Here is a 13971-nt window from a genome sequence, read left to right as displayed (position 1 = left end):
TGCCTGGACTAAGAGCACAGTCTTCCTCTTTTCTTGACCCATCACTTAAACAGATTCCCTCCATGCTAGGAGTGAGAGCCCCTACTCTTTGCACTTGTACACAGGACTCAAACTCCAGTTCATGGGCACCACTTGATACACAGTACCTGGTACTCAGGGGAACACAACAAATTGTCTCTCATTGTTACTTTGATTCATAGAGAAGAAGATTCTGAAAACTAACCCTTTTAAACTAGTACTAATTTAAAAAAAAATCAACACTTTATTTCTTCTACTAACAAAATATTTCCAAAGGGGGGCCTTGTTATATTAACTTATTTTACTTAGTGTCATGGTTGCCCTTCATAAGAGACAAGGTCCTGTGGCTGAACTCAAGATGGTTTGACTTGAATTTTTGTTTGTTGGTGGGTTGGTTGGTTTGCTTTGGATATCCGGAGGTTTAAGTGAAAAGACAAATCCATGTTCTTGGCATCAGAGAATCTAAATGTAGCTTGGCTCTCACATCACTGGGAGGTATTATTATCTCCTTCAAACAAACAGTTATCGCTGTTGAAGTAAGTTACTGTGGTATTCACGGCGCTTTCTAACTTATTTATCGGACTCCTTTCCACAGAAGGCTGACCATAAGCTGGGAATTCTGTGAAGATTAAATGTTTTTAACAAATGACTTGATCGTCTGCTCTTAGCTAAATGCAAGATGGAAAAAAATGGGAAGAAAGGAGGGGAAATTACAGCTGCATTACGTGATTATATTCCACTGAGAGTTCAGAAAATGAGTAATGAATTCTTCTAGAATACACTAATCCCCGACATACGCACCCCCATCCTGAGAATTGAGACCAGGACTTTGCCTATGCTAGCAAAGTACTGTATCACTGAGTTACATCCACAGCCCTTGGTTTTCCACGTCAGGACCTCACTAAGTGTCTCAGGCTAGCCTTGAACTCTTGATCCTGTTGCCGCAGTCTCCAAGTTGCAGGGTTCGCTGGCATTTACAAACAAACTGGGCTTAACCAGTGTTTTGAAACAGCAAAATTGGGATCTTAACAGACACTCAAATGTTACAATTTAATATGAGAATTTGATATAGGGGAGGTTGCTAAAGTACTGTAAATAAAAAAAAGACAAAATAAATTGCCTGTTGTGTAATTTATTTTAAAAAAATTATGAAGTCATCAATGTTTACCACAATGGCGACTGGAAACTGGAGATTTTTACTTATCTCTATTCCTAGCCTTTGTCACAACTGGCTAATGTCCTATAGCACATGCCCATGAAACAGCATTGCCCCAAATGTTAATAGTTCTAGGGTGGGAAAAAAAAAAAAAACCTGATGTAAATTAAATGTTTAAAGACTCAACTTTGCAGTGGTTTTCTCACCTTTCAAAGAAGGTTAGGGAAATGCACGTATTTAATATAAAAGATAGGTTTTCCAAGAACCAGGCTTGGTGGCACACACCTTTTAATCTCAGCACTCTGAAGGCACAGATAGGCAGATCTCTGTGCATTCAAGAAGGCAGGGGTGGTGGTGGATTTACAATTGCTTTTTTTTTTTTTTAATTTTTAATCAACATCAGCTGTGACTACAGGTACAAGATCAAGCCAACCAAACTCCTAGCTTAGATGGGGAGAGGTCATGATGTCCCACCCCCAGCAGAGGAGCTGCCTCACCCCCAGGGGAGGAGCTGCCCCACCCCCAGGGGAGGAGCTGCCCCACCCCCAGGGGAGGAGCTGCCCCACCCCCAGCAGAGGAGCTGCCCCATCCCCAGGGGAGGAGCTGCCCCACCCCCAGCAGAGGAGCTGCCCCACCCCCAGCAAAGGAGCTGCCCCACCCCCAGGGGAGGAGCTATGGGCAATTGATGAAGGCCATGCAGAGGAAGGTTCAGTTTTTTCCAGGAATGTGGCCCTGGAAAAGCTACGCATGTTCCAGTAGCTGGTCCTATACCTGAGTGTTTGTTATGTGTTTTTGTAAGGACATAAAATTGTGAAGGAAAGTGGGGGCAGAGGGTAGAGGAAAGAGGCAGGAAGTAGAAAAAAACTTTTTAAAGATGAAAAAGAAAAACAGTTATAGACTTTTGAGCCCCAGGGAAGCTAAACTTCTGTTGGATGGTGTTTTCTTGTATTTTTAAATTCGCCTTTTAGTAGCCTTTCTGAGGCTTAGGAGACATTGGAGTTTAGAGGTCATTTAAAAATACTTTTAGAAGTCAGAGAAAGATAAAAATAACTCCAAGTTGAGCGATCTTGTTATGTCTTGTTATGTCTTTACCAAATTCACATGGAGACTAAGCCTTTTCAATATGTTTTATTGTTCGCCTTTACAACAACGGGATGAGGTAGTTATGTCCATCTGTTTTTAAAGGGATGCCAACAAGGTAAGTTACTCAATGTCAAAAAGAGTTAGTCCAGTAGAGGGCAGTATTGTACACGCTTCTTGGCAACTCCATCTATAGGTAGGACTATCTATGGAGTGTGCATACATGCAGATATACCACCAGAGACGAATACTTACATGATCTAAATACAAACAGAAAAGGCTTGATTTTTCTCAAGAGGATTCTGTAGCATTTCTGGAATTTTTTTATTCCAGGTCCCTTGACACACTGTGAGAATGTTTACTATGCCTACAGTCTGGGAACTTGGAAGCTTACTTGATACAGAACAATGCTCTCATTGGACATTAAAGGGAGACCTGACCCAGAGAAGATCGTGCACCTTGCTCAGGGCCACGCTTCCTGCTGGGCATCTGAGAGGTCGTGTATTTAGGATGCACCCTTGGACCTGACTGCTACGCTGTCACCTCTCCACCACCTTCCAGCAACCTGCTCAAATCAAACAGCTTACAAAATAAGACTTTGGAAGAATGGACACTTTACTTCCCAGAAATGCAAAGTGGGTGTTTCCTACACTTTCTCCTCTGAACCCCCTATTCTTTTTCTTTTAAAGATTTATTTATTTATTTATTGTATTTATTTATTTATTATGTGTATGTACACTGTTTCTGTCTTTAGACACACCAGAAGAGGGCATCAGATCTCATTATGGATGGTTGTGAGCCACCATGTGGTTGCTGGGATTTGAACTCAGGACCTTCAGAAGAGCAGTCAGTGCTCTTAACTGCTGAGCCATCTCTCCAGCCCTGAACCCCCTATTCTTACAGATGTTTGTTTATGGCCCCCTACTGCCTCGATGACCCAGGTAAAGGCTCTTGGTAGAGAACATCTCAGAGGAAATCCCTGGCTCCAGTCTGACCTCACAGTGGATATCCAAGACTGCCATTGTATTTAATCCAATCCTAGACCATTGTGAAAGGCTTCAGTCGGGTTTCCACAAAGAAAAAAGGTTCAGAGAGTGTGTGTTAGGACTCACCATCTGCCAGTCCTTTTCTGCGTGATTTACTCCCAAGAACTCAAAGTACGAAGCAAATCCTTCATTTAGCCACAAGTCATCCCACCAGTCCATGGTCACGATATTTCCAAACCACTGAAATGAAAAAGCAGTGAGGAGGTAGTCAGATGTTTGCTCACATGGTAGGGAGTTGCGTAGGAAATTTCATGGCGCGGATTTGTAACTGACACAGAAACAGTCAACGTTATTGTACCTAACATGTATTTCCCACCTTATCTTGATTTGAGGAATGTCAAATTCTCCAGTTTACTCCCATATTTTAAGGAAGATATAATGTTATAGGAAGGTCTCTTATGTTTTTATTCAGTGCAAAACAGTCTAAAGCAGTGGTTGTTAGCCTTGATAATGCTTCGACCCTCCCTTTAATGCAGTTCCACATGTGGTGGTGACCCCCAACCATGAAATTATTTTTGTTGCTACTTTGTAACTCTAATTTTGCTTCTGCTATGAATCATAATATGCATATATGTGTTTTCTGGTGGCCTTAGATGAGTCCTGTGAAACCGTCATTTGACATCCACCAGGCAACGACCAACAGGTTGAAAACCACTGGAAAGTTTCTGTACAGTTAAATATTAGTTGAGACTTAGACTGTCTTTCCTGGGAGATGTTTTGAGCTGGTCTGTTTTACTTCTTTGACCATCCACTCTTTGTATTACTGGTGTGGAAAGAGGCCAGTTTTAAACGTGAGTAAGTTTGCTTCAGGGCCCTCTTTCTACCTGGTGTACGAGTTCGTGGGCGACCACACTGGCCACTCTCTGCTGGTTGGATGAGGATGACAGCAGGGGGTCATACAGCAGGTTTGTTTCTCGGTAAGTGACAAGTCCCCAGTTTTCCATGGCGCCAGTGCCAAAATCTGGAATAGCAATTTTATCTATGGAAAAAGACAGTCTGGTGAGACTTTCCACTCGTTTGCAGTGTTTCTTACCAAATTAAGTTCTTTGGTTGACTTTTTTAAGGCTAAAAATAATGTTTCGGAGCAAGAGGCAGGAATCATTTGTGCAAACATTGGGTCCTGATGCACTCAACATTCCCACGGAGAAGTTCCTGGCCTTCAGACTTCAGTGTGTCATCCTCCCTTCCCCCTCCCCCTCCCCTTCAGACTTCAGTGTGTCATCCCCCCTTCCCCTCCCCCTCCCCCTCCCCTTCAGGCTTCAGTGTGTCCCCCTCCCCTTCAGATTTCAGTGTGTCCCCCTCCCCCCCTTTTCCTTAAGGACTACATGACTGCTCTTTCTTTTGAAGCCTGTACAATTTTTATGTCTTGTCTTCCCTTTACGGTACTTCATTTTTAATAGTTTTCCCCAGCTTTCATTTATGACACTGGTTATAAACAGCATCTGTTCGGGGGATACAGTGTTGGGAAAAAAAAAAAAAGAATGAAGTCTTTAAATGGAAACTGAGAAGACAGAGCTTGTGAGTGAGTTCGTAGAGACAGCTTGCATGTCAAGGACACAGACCTTGACACCCCAATGACGTACAATTTAAGGACAGTCTGATTCTCTGCCAATCTCATTTCCTTTCCTCTTTTCCTTTCCCTTCCCTTTGCCATCTTCTTTTATATTTTAAATAAGTTAGAGGGACAGGGGATTGACCAATTTCTCTATTTTTTTAATCCAGGTCACAGGAATCTCTGTCTTTATTTTCTCTGGATTTTAGATGTAACACCCAACAAGAGGCGGCAGTGCCGGGCACTTCCACATTAAATTTGCACACAGGAAAAGCATTGATTAGCAGGGAATACAGCTTTCCCAGTTAACGAACTATAGCCTGAATGTAATTCTTATTACTATCATAATTTAAATGAGGCACAAAAATTTAAATAAGTGAAATTTCATTCTAACATGTACGAAAGGGACCTTTCTGGTTAAAATAAAATTTCTTAAAGATTTTTATGAAAGAATAAAAAAATCTCCATTAAAAATCAAGGTAATAGTAGTGATTTCCTTGTCATGTTTTTCTCATTCTAGGGCTGGTGCTCATGGCATAAGAATATCCCTCAAGACTAGGAAAGTGTCACCCCCGCAGGCAACATTTTTCACAATGTTGGAAAGTATAATTTGCACAAATCCTTGAGCAAATGAAAGCAATCTCTTCTCTAGCGAATATGGACATTATAATTAATTAATGTCAATTCAATTACCTTTTGATATAAGTGAGGACATCATTTCCAAAGCCTCCACTATACAGCTAATTCTGCAAGTGTTGAAGATGCCCAGGGAAGCGCATGGGTGGGAAGGGAAGAGGGGGAGGAAGAGAGAAGTTCTACATCTGGGGTCACCGCACTCACACGGAGTGAAACAAAGACACTGATCTCTGCAATCCAGTCCCTGAAACATTCGAAATTTTCCTTCTGACACTCTGCAAAAGCTACTTGTCTTTCTATCTCCTCTCATAATTGATACGTGATACAAAGGAACATTGAAGTGAAAATGAGGCGTGGGGTGTGGGGGTGCACACACGCAAAACCACTGTGCCTTTTGCCTTCCACAGCATTTTGTTGTTGTTTGTTTGTTTGTTTGTTTGTTTTGGGGGAATTTGGTTTTTCCGAGACAGGGTTTCTCTGTGTAACCCTGGCTGTCCTGGAACTCACTCTGTAGACCAGGCTGGCCTCAAACTCAAAAATCTGCCTGCCTCTGCCTCCCAGAGTGCTGGGATTACAGGCGTGTGCCACCACCTATCGGCTCCACAGGATTTATTAAGGTGGTAGGTACTAGATGGGGAAGTAGATTCTTGGTTTCTCTCTCTCTCTCTCTCTCTCTCTCTCTCTCTCTCTCTCTCTCTCTCTCCCTCTGTGTGTGTGTATGTGTGTCTGTCTGTGTCTCTGTCTCTCACTGCCTCTCACTGTCTCTGTCTCTGTCTCTCTTTCTCCAAGACAAGGATTCTCTGTGTAGCCCTGGCTATCCTAGAACTCCCTCCATAGACGAGGCTGGCCTTGAACTCAGATCCCCCTGCCTCTGTTTCCCAAATTCTGGGATTAAAGCTATGCACCACCACAGCCCAAGCAGTTGGTTGGCTCTCTCAATGCCTTTCTTACAAGTGTCTCCAAGGGTCTTCCAGTTACAGCTTTGTTCAAACTGGTCACTCAAGCTTGTTTGTGCTGTTGATGGAGACAACATGTCCATATATTTGAGATACGGCTTTCCTTGCATGTTTTTTAAAAAATGTATTTCTCTCCACATCGAAAAAAAGAAAACTCCAGAAGGAGCTTTATTATTTCATTCCCAGGCTAGAAAGTATTGCACAACAAGGGTTGGGTCGGAAGTACGAGGATCTCTTACAACATCACTGACCAACCTCACTGCTTCCAACTTCCTTAGGAGGGCCATGCATGCAAACCATTGGAAGAGTCCCAATTTTTAAATCAAATGACATAGGTGGCTGTTTTGGCCCCACTGTGAACAAGCACTGCAGGAGTTGCTTTCCAAATCAGGGATCAGATCTTCATCATATAAGAGTAGAGAGTGACGATTATTTCTGAAAGACCACAGCGTGGATCTTTGACCTTGTGGTTAACATCAGACACGAAGTGCATGCACGTACTAAAAAGACTCAGAGATGACCAGTAATTAATGGGAATATAATTTTAGACACACTAGGTTAACTTAGGTTATTTTTTTTTAAAGACAAAACAAACAAACAAAAAACAAAGGCAACTTGAAATGAGGAATTGAAAGTATTTTCTCACCCAGTTTAGGAAGCGAGTACTCCATGGCAAAGTATTCTTCAAAGTAATCAAACACAGCTTTGGTTATGTTTGCCGCGTATTCTGCTGTGTCCTTTTGGCTGGGCTGGACGTAAATGGTGAGCTAGGAAGGAAACACAGACATTCAGAAAGATGAGTCTTCAGATAAAAGCCACGCCCACAGACTGGGAGGTGTGACGTCATCACTGAGCGCCGGAAGCCCGTGGGGCCAGAGCTGCTAGTTGGGATCCCCAGCCTGCTTTGCGTAGCCTTGCACAAACCACGTCTCGGCTCTAAGACTCGAGTAAAAAGGGTCATTAAGATGTAATGTGTGACACTAGTGAGTAGAAACAGCTTAAGGCAATTGGTGTGTAAGCCAAGGGATAAGCCTGGTACCACATGTCAGACATTAAAAGATATTATCGCCCTTAAAAAAAAAATCTGTACTGCCTGGGTTGGGAGAGATGGCTCAGCAGTTAAGACCACTGACTGCCCTTCCAGAGGACCTGGGTTAAATTCCCAGCACCCACATGACGGCTTACAACTGTCTCTGACTCCAGTTCCAGAAGATCTGACACCTTCACACTGACATACATGTAGGCAAAGCATCAACGCACATAAAATAAAAATAAATCAGTTTTTAAAAAGTGAAGAAAACAAAACCCAAACCCTTGCATTGCCTTTTTTGGAACCTGTGACTCTGTGTCTCTGTTTATTTTTTCCTTGTTCCCACTAGTTTGTCACAGTCACTAGTGTACACAGTTCCTTGTGAGGAAACAAGCTCATTTCATTCCTCTCACTGAAGGTGCTTCTGACTGCGTGTTTCCTCTTTGTGACGTTCCTCTCTGCTTCTCACGCTTCAATTTCACTCCCAGAGCCTAAAATATGATGACTCCAAGTTTTCCCAGGAGGGGTGAGTAAGAACCATCCGTTCCCTGAGGTGCCGGCGTATTATGTCTCTGTGACCTAATTTACAAACCAAGCTGAGCGCAGATTTTCATCCCAACTCTAATCATACACAACTTTATTTTTTTAAAAAATATAGTATTAAGAATCCTTCTAAGCAGATGACTAGATGCTGCATCTGGATGCTGGGATCTGTACTGAGGAATCTTCTTATTGTTTAGAGATTTTCAGTATGTGAGTGAAGAGGGGAAAGGGCTTCAGACTACAGTCTGCTACATTTGTGAGGCAGCCAAGGGAGATATGAACCTGATCCAAACCCCCACAGCACTGGTGAGATTCGGTCATTTTGGTGAGTGCCAAGACTGTTGACCCAACTAGACCAGGTGATTCAAGATCAGAAAAATGCCAGAGGTGGGCGGGGAGAGATGACACCTACTTATTTCCTGTTCCCATTGCATCACTACAATGATGATGTTCATTTGAGTATACACCCCCTGCCCTGCTTCTTAGAAAAGAACTCTGGAGAACTCCTACAATATAAAAGGCAGATAATGAAAGAACAACCCTTAAATAACCAGTGCTGACTGACTGTTCCCCATCTTAGCTGATATTCTCACCTCTTTTGCATAAATCGAAATGACCTCCCACCTCAGCCAGTGACCCTCTCAACAGTCCTTGAACATTTTAGCCTTTACTCTCCAAAAAGGATGAGAAGATCTGTTTCTGCTTCCCTCTCCTATATCTTCTTGTTGAGCAATGACAGACCTCCAAGTGATAACTGAACTTAAGGAGCTACCAGCTGGCAGCCACTGAACAGAACACTGGAGACCTGTTGTGAAAATCAAAGCCAGCATGGCGGCATGGCTGTGCCTTACTGCCAGTAGAAAGGCTCAGAACCTTTCACAAGTTATTGTGCTAGACTCGCTAAGATTTTTTTTTTTTTTTTGCCACACTCATTCTCCATCAGACATTTAAGGGAGAGCTGTCCTCTTGACACTGCCCTGCCGTCTACACCCCTGTGCTTCGGGCTGTCTGTTTGGAATGGGAAGCCAAGTTGAGAGAACGGGAAGTCAAAGGATAATGAACACTCTGCTTCAGGTGAAGTTGTGGGGAGGAGAAAGCCTTTGTGCCATTTCTGCTACTGCTTTCCTATCACCCACAGAAGGTGAGCCCCTTTGACTGAATCCTGGACTTAAGCATTCAACTATACTACCACTGAGCTGTGTCCCCAACTCACATGGACTTCATCTAAGCACTCTTCTGAAACAGAATCAGTTACTTTTTTTTTTCTTTCTCCACACTTCTATTGATGACAGAAACTGAAAAGACTGCTATCAACATTTATTCCTTCCTCACTGGCTTCTGAGGGAGTCTCCCAACCCCCATCCCCGCACAGAAGTGTCCACCTGGCTGGCTGCAGATTACCCATCACCTAGGAACTTTCCAGACAACCCCTGTAGGTCTGTTATTTTCCAGACACAGATTTGACAAATGAGCTAAGGAACCATCGACTAGCATCCTTGAACTGGTTCGACTATCCCTTATCTACAATTATAAAATTCAAAGAGTTTTGAAGATTTTTGCAATTAGCCAAATCATATCCATAAGTGTATCCTATCTGCTATATGTCAGGAACATATTATGACATGGAAGATTCTACCAACATGCCAACACTGTCTGCTATTGGAAGCCTCCATATAATGGCAGTAACATCCTTTCAACTAAAGAACACCTGTGATGTCTGGACTGGAGGATTTAGAAAGGCTGCCCCTCTGCAGATGCCCCCACTGCTGCCCATCTCCAGTTCCCTGTCAGTGATGTCATCATGGCCCACTCCTGCATCCCTCTCCTTCCTCGGGACTTAACGGAGGGAGGTTAACCTTTTTCTGGTTTCTGCTGGACCTCAGCACTTAAGTCCAGAAGAACTTCCCTGGAATCAACATCACTTTTACTAATGATTATCTTGTTTCTAGTTCACACACTGGCTTTACTGAGATGATCATTCTTAACTTCGTGGCTAGCTGCTCGGAAATAATGACTTTTCTTTCCTCGTCTTCAAGACATATCTGCCTTCAGTACTCAGTGAATTTATTAACGGTTAAATATGAGGTTTATAAACTTTATCTGTAAATGTGAGGATTCCAGAGGCTAACTGTTATTTATTTTCTAAAGTAGGATATCTACCCTGAAGAAATTAAATTTTTTTTTGTTTTTTTTTTCTAAAGATTTATTTATTTTTTATATGTGAGTACACTGTAGCTGTCCTCAGGCACCCAGAAGAGGGCGTTAGATCTCATTATGGATGGTTGTGAGCCACCATGTGGTTGCTGGGACTTGAACTCATGACCCTTGGAAGAGCCCTCAAGAAATTAAATTTCTGATGCATACCACTACTACAGAGGACTGACCCTACCTCAGAACACTGGGTCTATTGCACAGCTGGACTTTATAAATTCCACTGTAAATTGACACATCTGCTCCATCATTTCAATAGCTTTTCTCTTATCATACGAGACTCTATTATAAAGGAGGTATAGTTTTGTAAAGGTTCATTTGTTGTATTTTATGTGTATAAGTGTTTTGACTGCATGGATATCTGTGTATCATGTGTGTACCTGAACAGGCCAGAGGGAGACTCAGAAAGATTCCTTAGATATAGATGGTGGTGAGCAGCCATGTGGGTGCTGAGAATCAAATGTGGGTCTTCCTCAAGAGCAACAAGTATTCTTAACTGCTGTGCCAGCTCTCCAGTCCCGTAAAGTAAACATTTAGAATTTTTAATACGATGACTTTCATTCCAGTATCTCTAGCAGTTTGAGGACTGAAACCGAAGCCCAGGAGAGTTGACATCTACTTGCTGTCACTCCCTTCCTGTGTCTCTTTGTTAGACTTGACTACCATAACAGACCAGCTAAGAACTACTTAGCGAGTCTTTATAGCATCCTTCCCCGCCCATCCCCTGTTTGTATCCAAACCCCAAACCTGTACAAACCTCCCCAACATTTACTCATGAGTCTCAATTCAGGTGATGCTAGCACTTCTCCTGCAGGGAGCTTCCCATGCTACATATCAGGCCTATGGATTGTCAACAACTATGAACAGAATGACATATTGCATGTTACTGCTGGTCATGTTACTGAAACTATTCCATGGATCCTGTCTCCACAACCTCTTATTCACTGTTAGAAATCCGAAGAGCTCTGGAAATCCAAAGTATTTTATTTTTTCTAAATTAACTAATTTGGCAATACCATTGGACATGAACTGATAGGTAACTACCCATTCTTGCATATGTGTTAGGTGATATTATTGAAGATGACATCACTGTGCTTAGTTTTATATCTGTATTATAAATATCCTAGCAGGGCAGAAAGTTATAAGAGAGGAGAATTTGGACAAAACAAAACAACAAAACAGCAGTGGCACATTGTTTTCTTTGCTTGTATGCTTTCAAGTTTGTCTTTCCAAATGTGAAAGTTTGTCAGTCCAACCTTCTTTGTAGATATTGAGTTTGTATGGATTGTCTGTTATAGTCTTTGTGTTTTGAGACAGAGTCTCATGTGGTCTACACTGACTTTGAAATCACTGTTAGCCAAGGTTGGTCTTGAACTATCCCCTGGCTTCTATCTCCCCGGTACTGAGATTACGGGTGGGCTACTAAGGCCACACATCATCTTTTTTAAAATTTGTTTTTATAACAGTAACAACAACCAAGTGTCAGATAACTTGTATTGTCTGAAGTGAGCTACCAGTAAAAGCTCATGTGGTCTCAGGGAGCAGCCTGGGCTTCCCCAGCCCTTCCTAAGCAGCTACTTGCTAACCACCAAGCTCTGAACACATTTGGAACCCATAGCGTTAACAATTGCAAAAACTATCACAGTGCTAAGGAATTTTGTATATACACCAATTTATCTCTACATAAGATGCAAACCTAAATCTAGGAGGAACATGTCATATCAGAAGGCAAAATTGGAAACACGCAAACAAAAGGATGTTCCAATGTTGTTTTCTCCCAAAGATCTTATGCTGGCTGGTCCGTGAGCACCATGCACTCACCTGTCCTTGCCTCCCCAGCTCAGGGATCACACATGTGTGACACCTTGCCCAGCTTTTGATGTGGGTGCTACGAAATCAAATGCAGGTCCTCGTGTGTATGCAGCACACATTTTACTGACTGAACCATCTTCCAGGGCACTCTATCCCCAACATAACTTTTAAAAACAATAAAATGAACTCATATCCAAAACAACTCCATAGGAGATTTTTAAACCACCCTTTGCATGCCACAATAATAATTGCTGTAGACAAGATGTCAATTGTAAACCAGGCTGGCCTTGAACTCACAGAGATCTGCCTGCTGAGTCCTGGGATTAAAGGTGAGTGCCACCACTTCTGGCTGTTAATAATATTATTAACAACACAGCTAACATATATAATTATGATGTGATTCCTGAGAGAATGGTGGGGTGGTAATTTTTACATTTATAGCTGAGCAGTTATCTCACACAGTGAAAGTGTCATGTACACCAACTATACTGTGTACAGTTCAGTGTAGATAGGTGGGTGGGTGGGTTGCTTGGTTGGTTATCCTGAAGTAGAATTTAGTGTCATCATTTGCTATAAACCCTTAATCAGTCAACTAAACCTCAAAAAGCCTCAGGAGGTGGTTTCTTGCCAAGATCTGGAAGAGGGAGGGAGGGAGAAAGAGAGACAAAGAGAGACAGAGAGAGACAGAGAGAGACAGAGAGAAATAAGGGCACACAGAGAGATATAGAGAGAGACAGAGAGGGCAGAGAAACAGAGATAGACAGAGATAGAAGCAGAGACAGAGATATATCTGTTGGTGCCTTGTCTTAATAGTTACAAAACTACTATAAGTAATTCTTCAAATGTCTCCCTTTTTTCAAGAATTGAACAAAAACATAATACTACTACTCTTCAAAAAAAATTATCCAAAACCAAAAGTTTTCTGAGCTATCTTAAAACTCTATACATTTTTCTCATGTGCATGCTTGTTTTTTTGTTTTGTTTTGTTTTTGCCAAGACAAAGAGAATCCCATGGGGGTTTTGTGGACTTTTCGTTTCCGTTTTGGGGGGTTGCTTACAATAGATGGCTCCATTCCTGACGCATGCTATATGTCCTTTCTTCTAGTTACAGCAAAAATAGACTTTGATCTGATGACAAGTGGTAAGAAAACTGTCAGAGGGTTGAGTTTATACCCCTCACTGAGCTTGATGACAGCACCCCAAGTTCTTGCATTATAAAGTACACACTGAGTGTCCAGGGATTAATGTCCCAGAGCCACACTGTTGGAAACAGCACGGGTAAGAACAGTCCTTGGCTCCACTCAACTTCTATGGAGGACACTGTGTGCACAGCAATAATTTAGCCCCTTCTCTAAAGTATTTCACTGAAAGGGTAATAGGACCTCGGGTCCAGATGTGCAGCCAATGCTGCTCTGCTGCACCTTCATGCTCCCAGCATGCAGCAGTGGGTAGCTAAAATACAAAATGGGAGACCCATAAGACACAGGAGGGCTTTAACGGAAGAGTCTCTATGGAACTTGTAAGAAGCAGCAGTGGGTAAAGTCGGAGCCATCAGCTTGCCAAGTAGGTACAGGGTCTCACCCCTAATCAAGAAGCTATCTGCAATTGATACCCACTGGCAAAATGAAAACCAGTTTTCTCCAATGGATTGTAACTGGGTATATCTACCATACTCCAGCATAGGCCCCGTGACCAGGAGTAGTTAGCCAACACAAAAAGAATCCCATGGGTTTTTAATGGACTTTTTGTTTCCGTTTTGGGGTTTGGCTTTGTTATATTTTTATCTTACTGGTTTTGGTTAGTTTGTTTTGACTTTCATTTCTATTTGAAATGAAACCATATTTTCATTTGGTTTTGAAAGACACAGAGAGAAAGAATAGGTAGATGATAGACAGGCAGGCAGACAGACAGACAGATAGAATAAGTTGGGT

General features: G+C 42.3%; 1 protein-coding gene across 1 annotated transcript in view; it reads right to left on the bottom strand.

Annotated features, from left to right (window-relative positions):
• Enpep (glutamyl aminopeptidase) overlaps window positions 1-13971 on the bottom strand; it is a 69465-nt gene that overhangs the window by 38261 nt on the left and 17233 nt on the right. The window contains exons 4-6 of the mRNA XM_052179266.1: window positions 7091-7211; window positions 4125-4279; window positions 3367-3480 (exon numbers count right to left, since the gene is read on the bottom strand). Of these exons, the coding sequence (XP_052035226.1) occupies window positions 3367-3480; window positions 4125-4279; window positions 7091-7211 (390 nt within the window). The remainder of the gene's footprint in view (window positions 1-3366; window positions 3481-4124; window positions 4280-7090; window positions 7212-13971) is intronic.

The sequence above is a fragment of the Apodemus sylvaticus genome, chromosome 4 (genome assembly GCF_947179515.1).
Source record: "Apodemus sylvaticus chromosome 4, mApoSyl1.1, whole genome shotgun sequence".
NCBI classification, from domain to species: domain Eukaryota; kingdom Metazoa; phylum Chordata; class Mammalia; order Rodentia; family Muridae; genus Apodemus; species Apodemus sylvaticus.
Note: the sequence above shows the minus strand (reverse complement) of the source record. Positions and strands in the feature narration are given on the sequence as shown.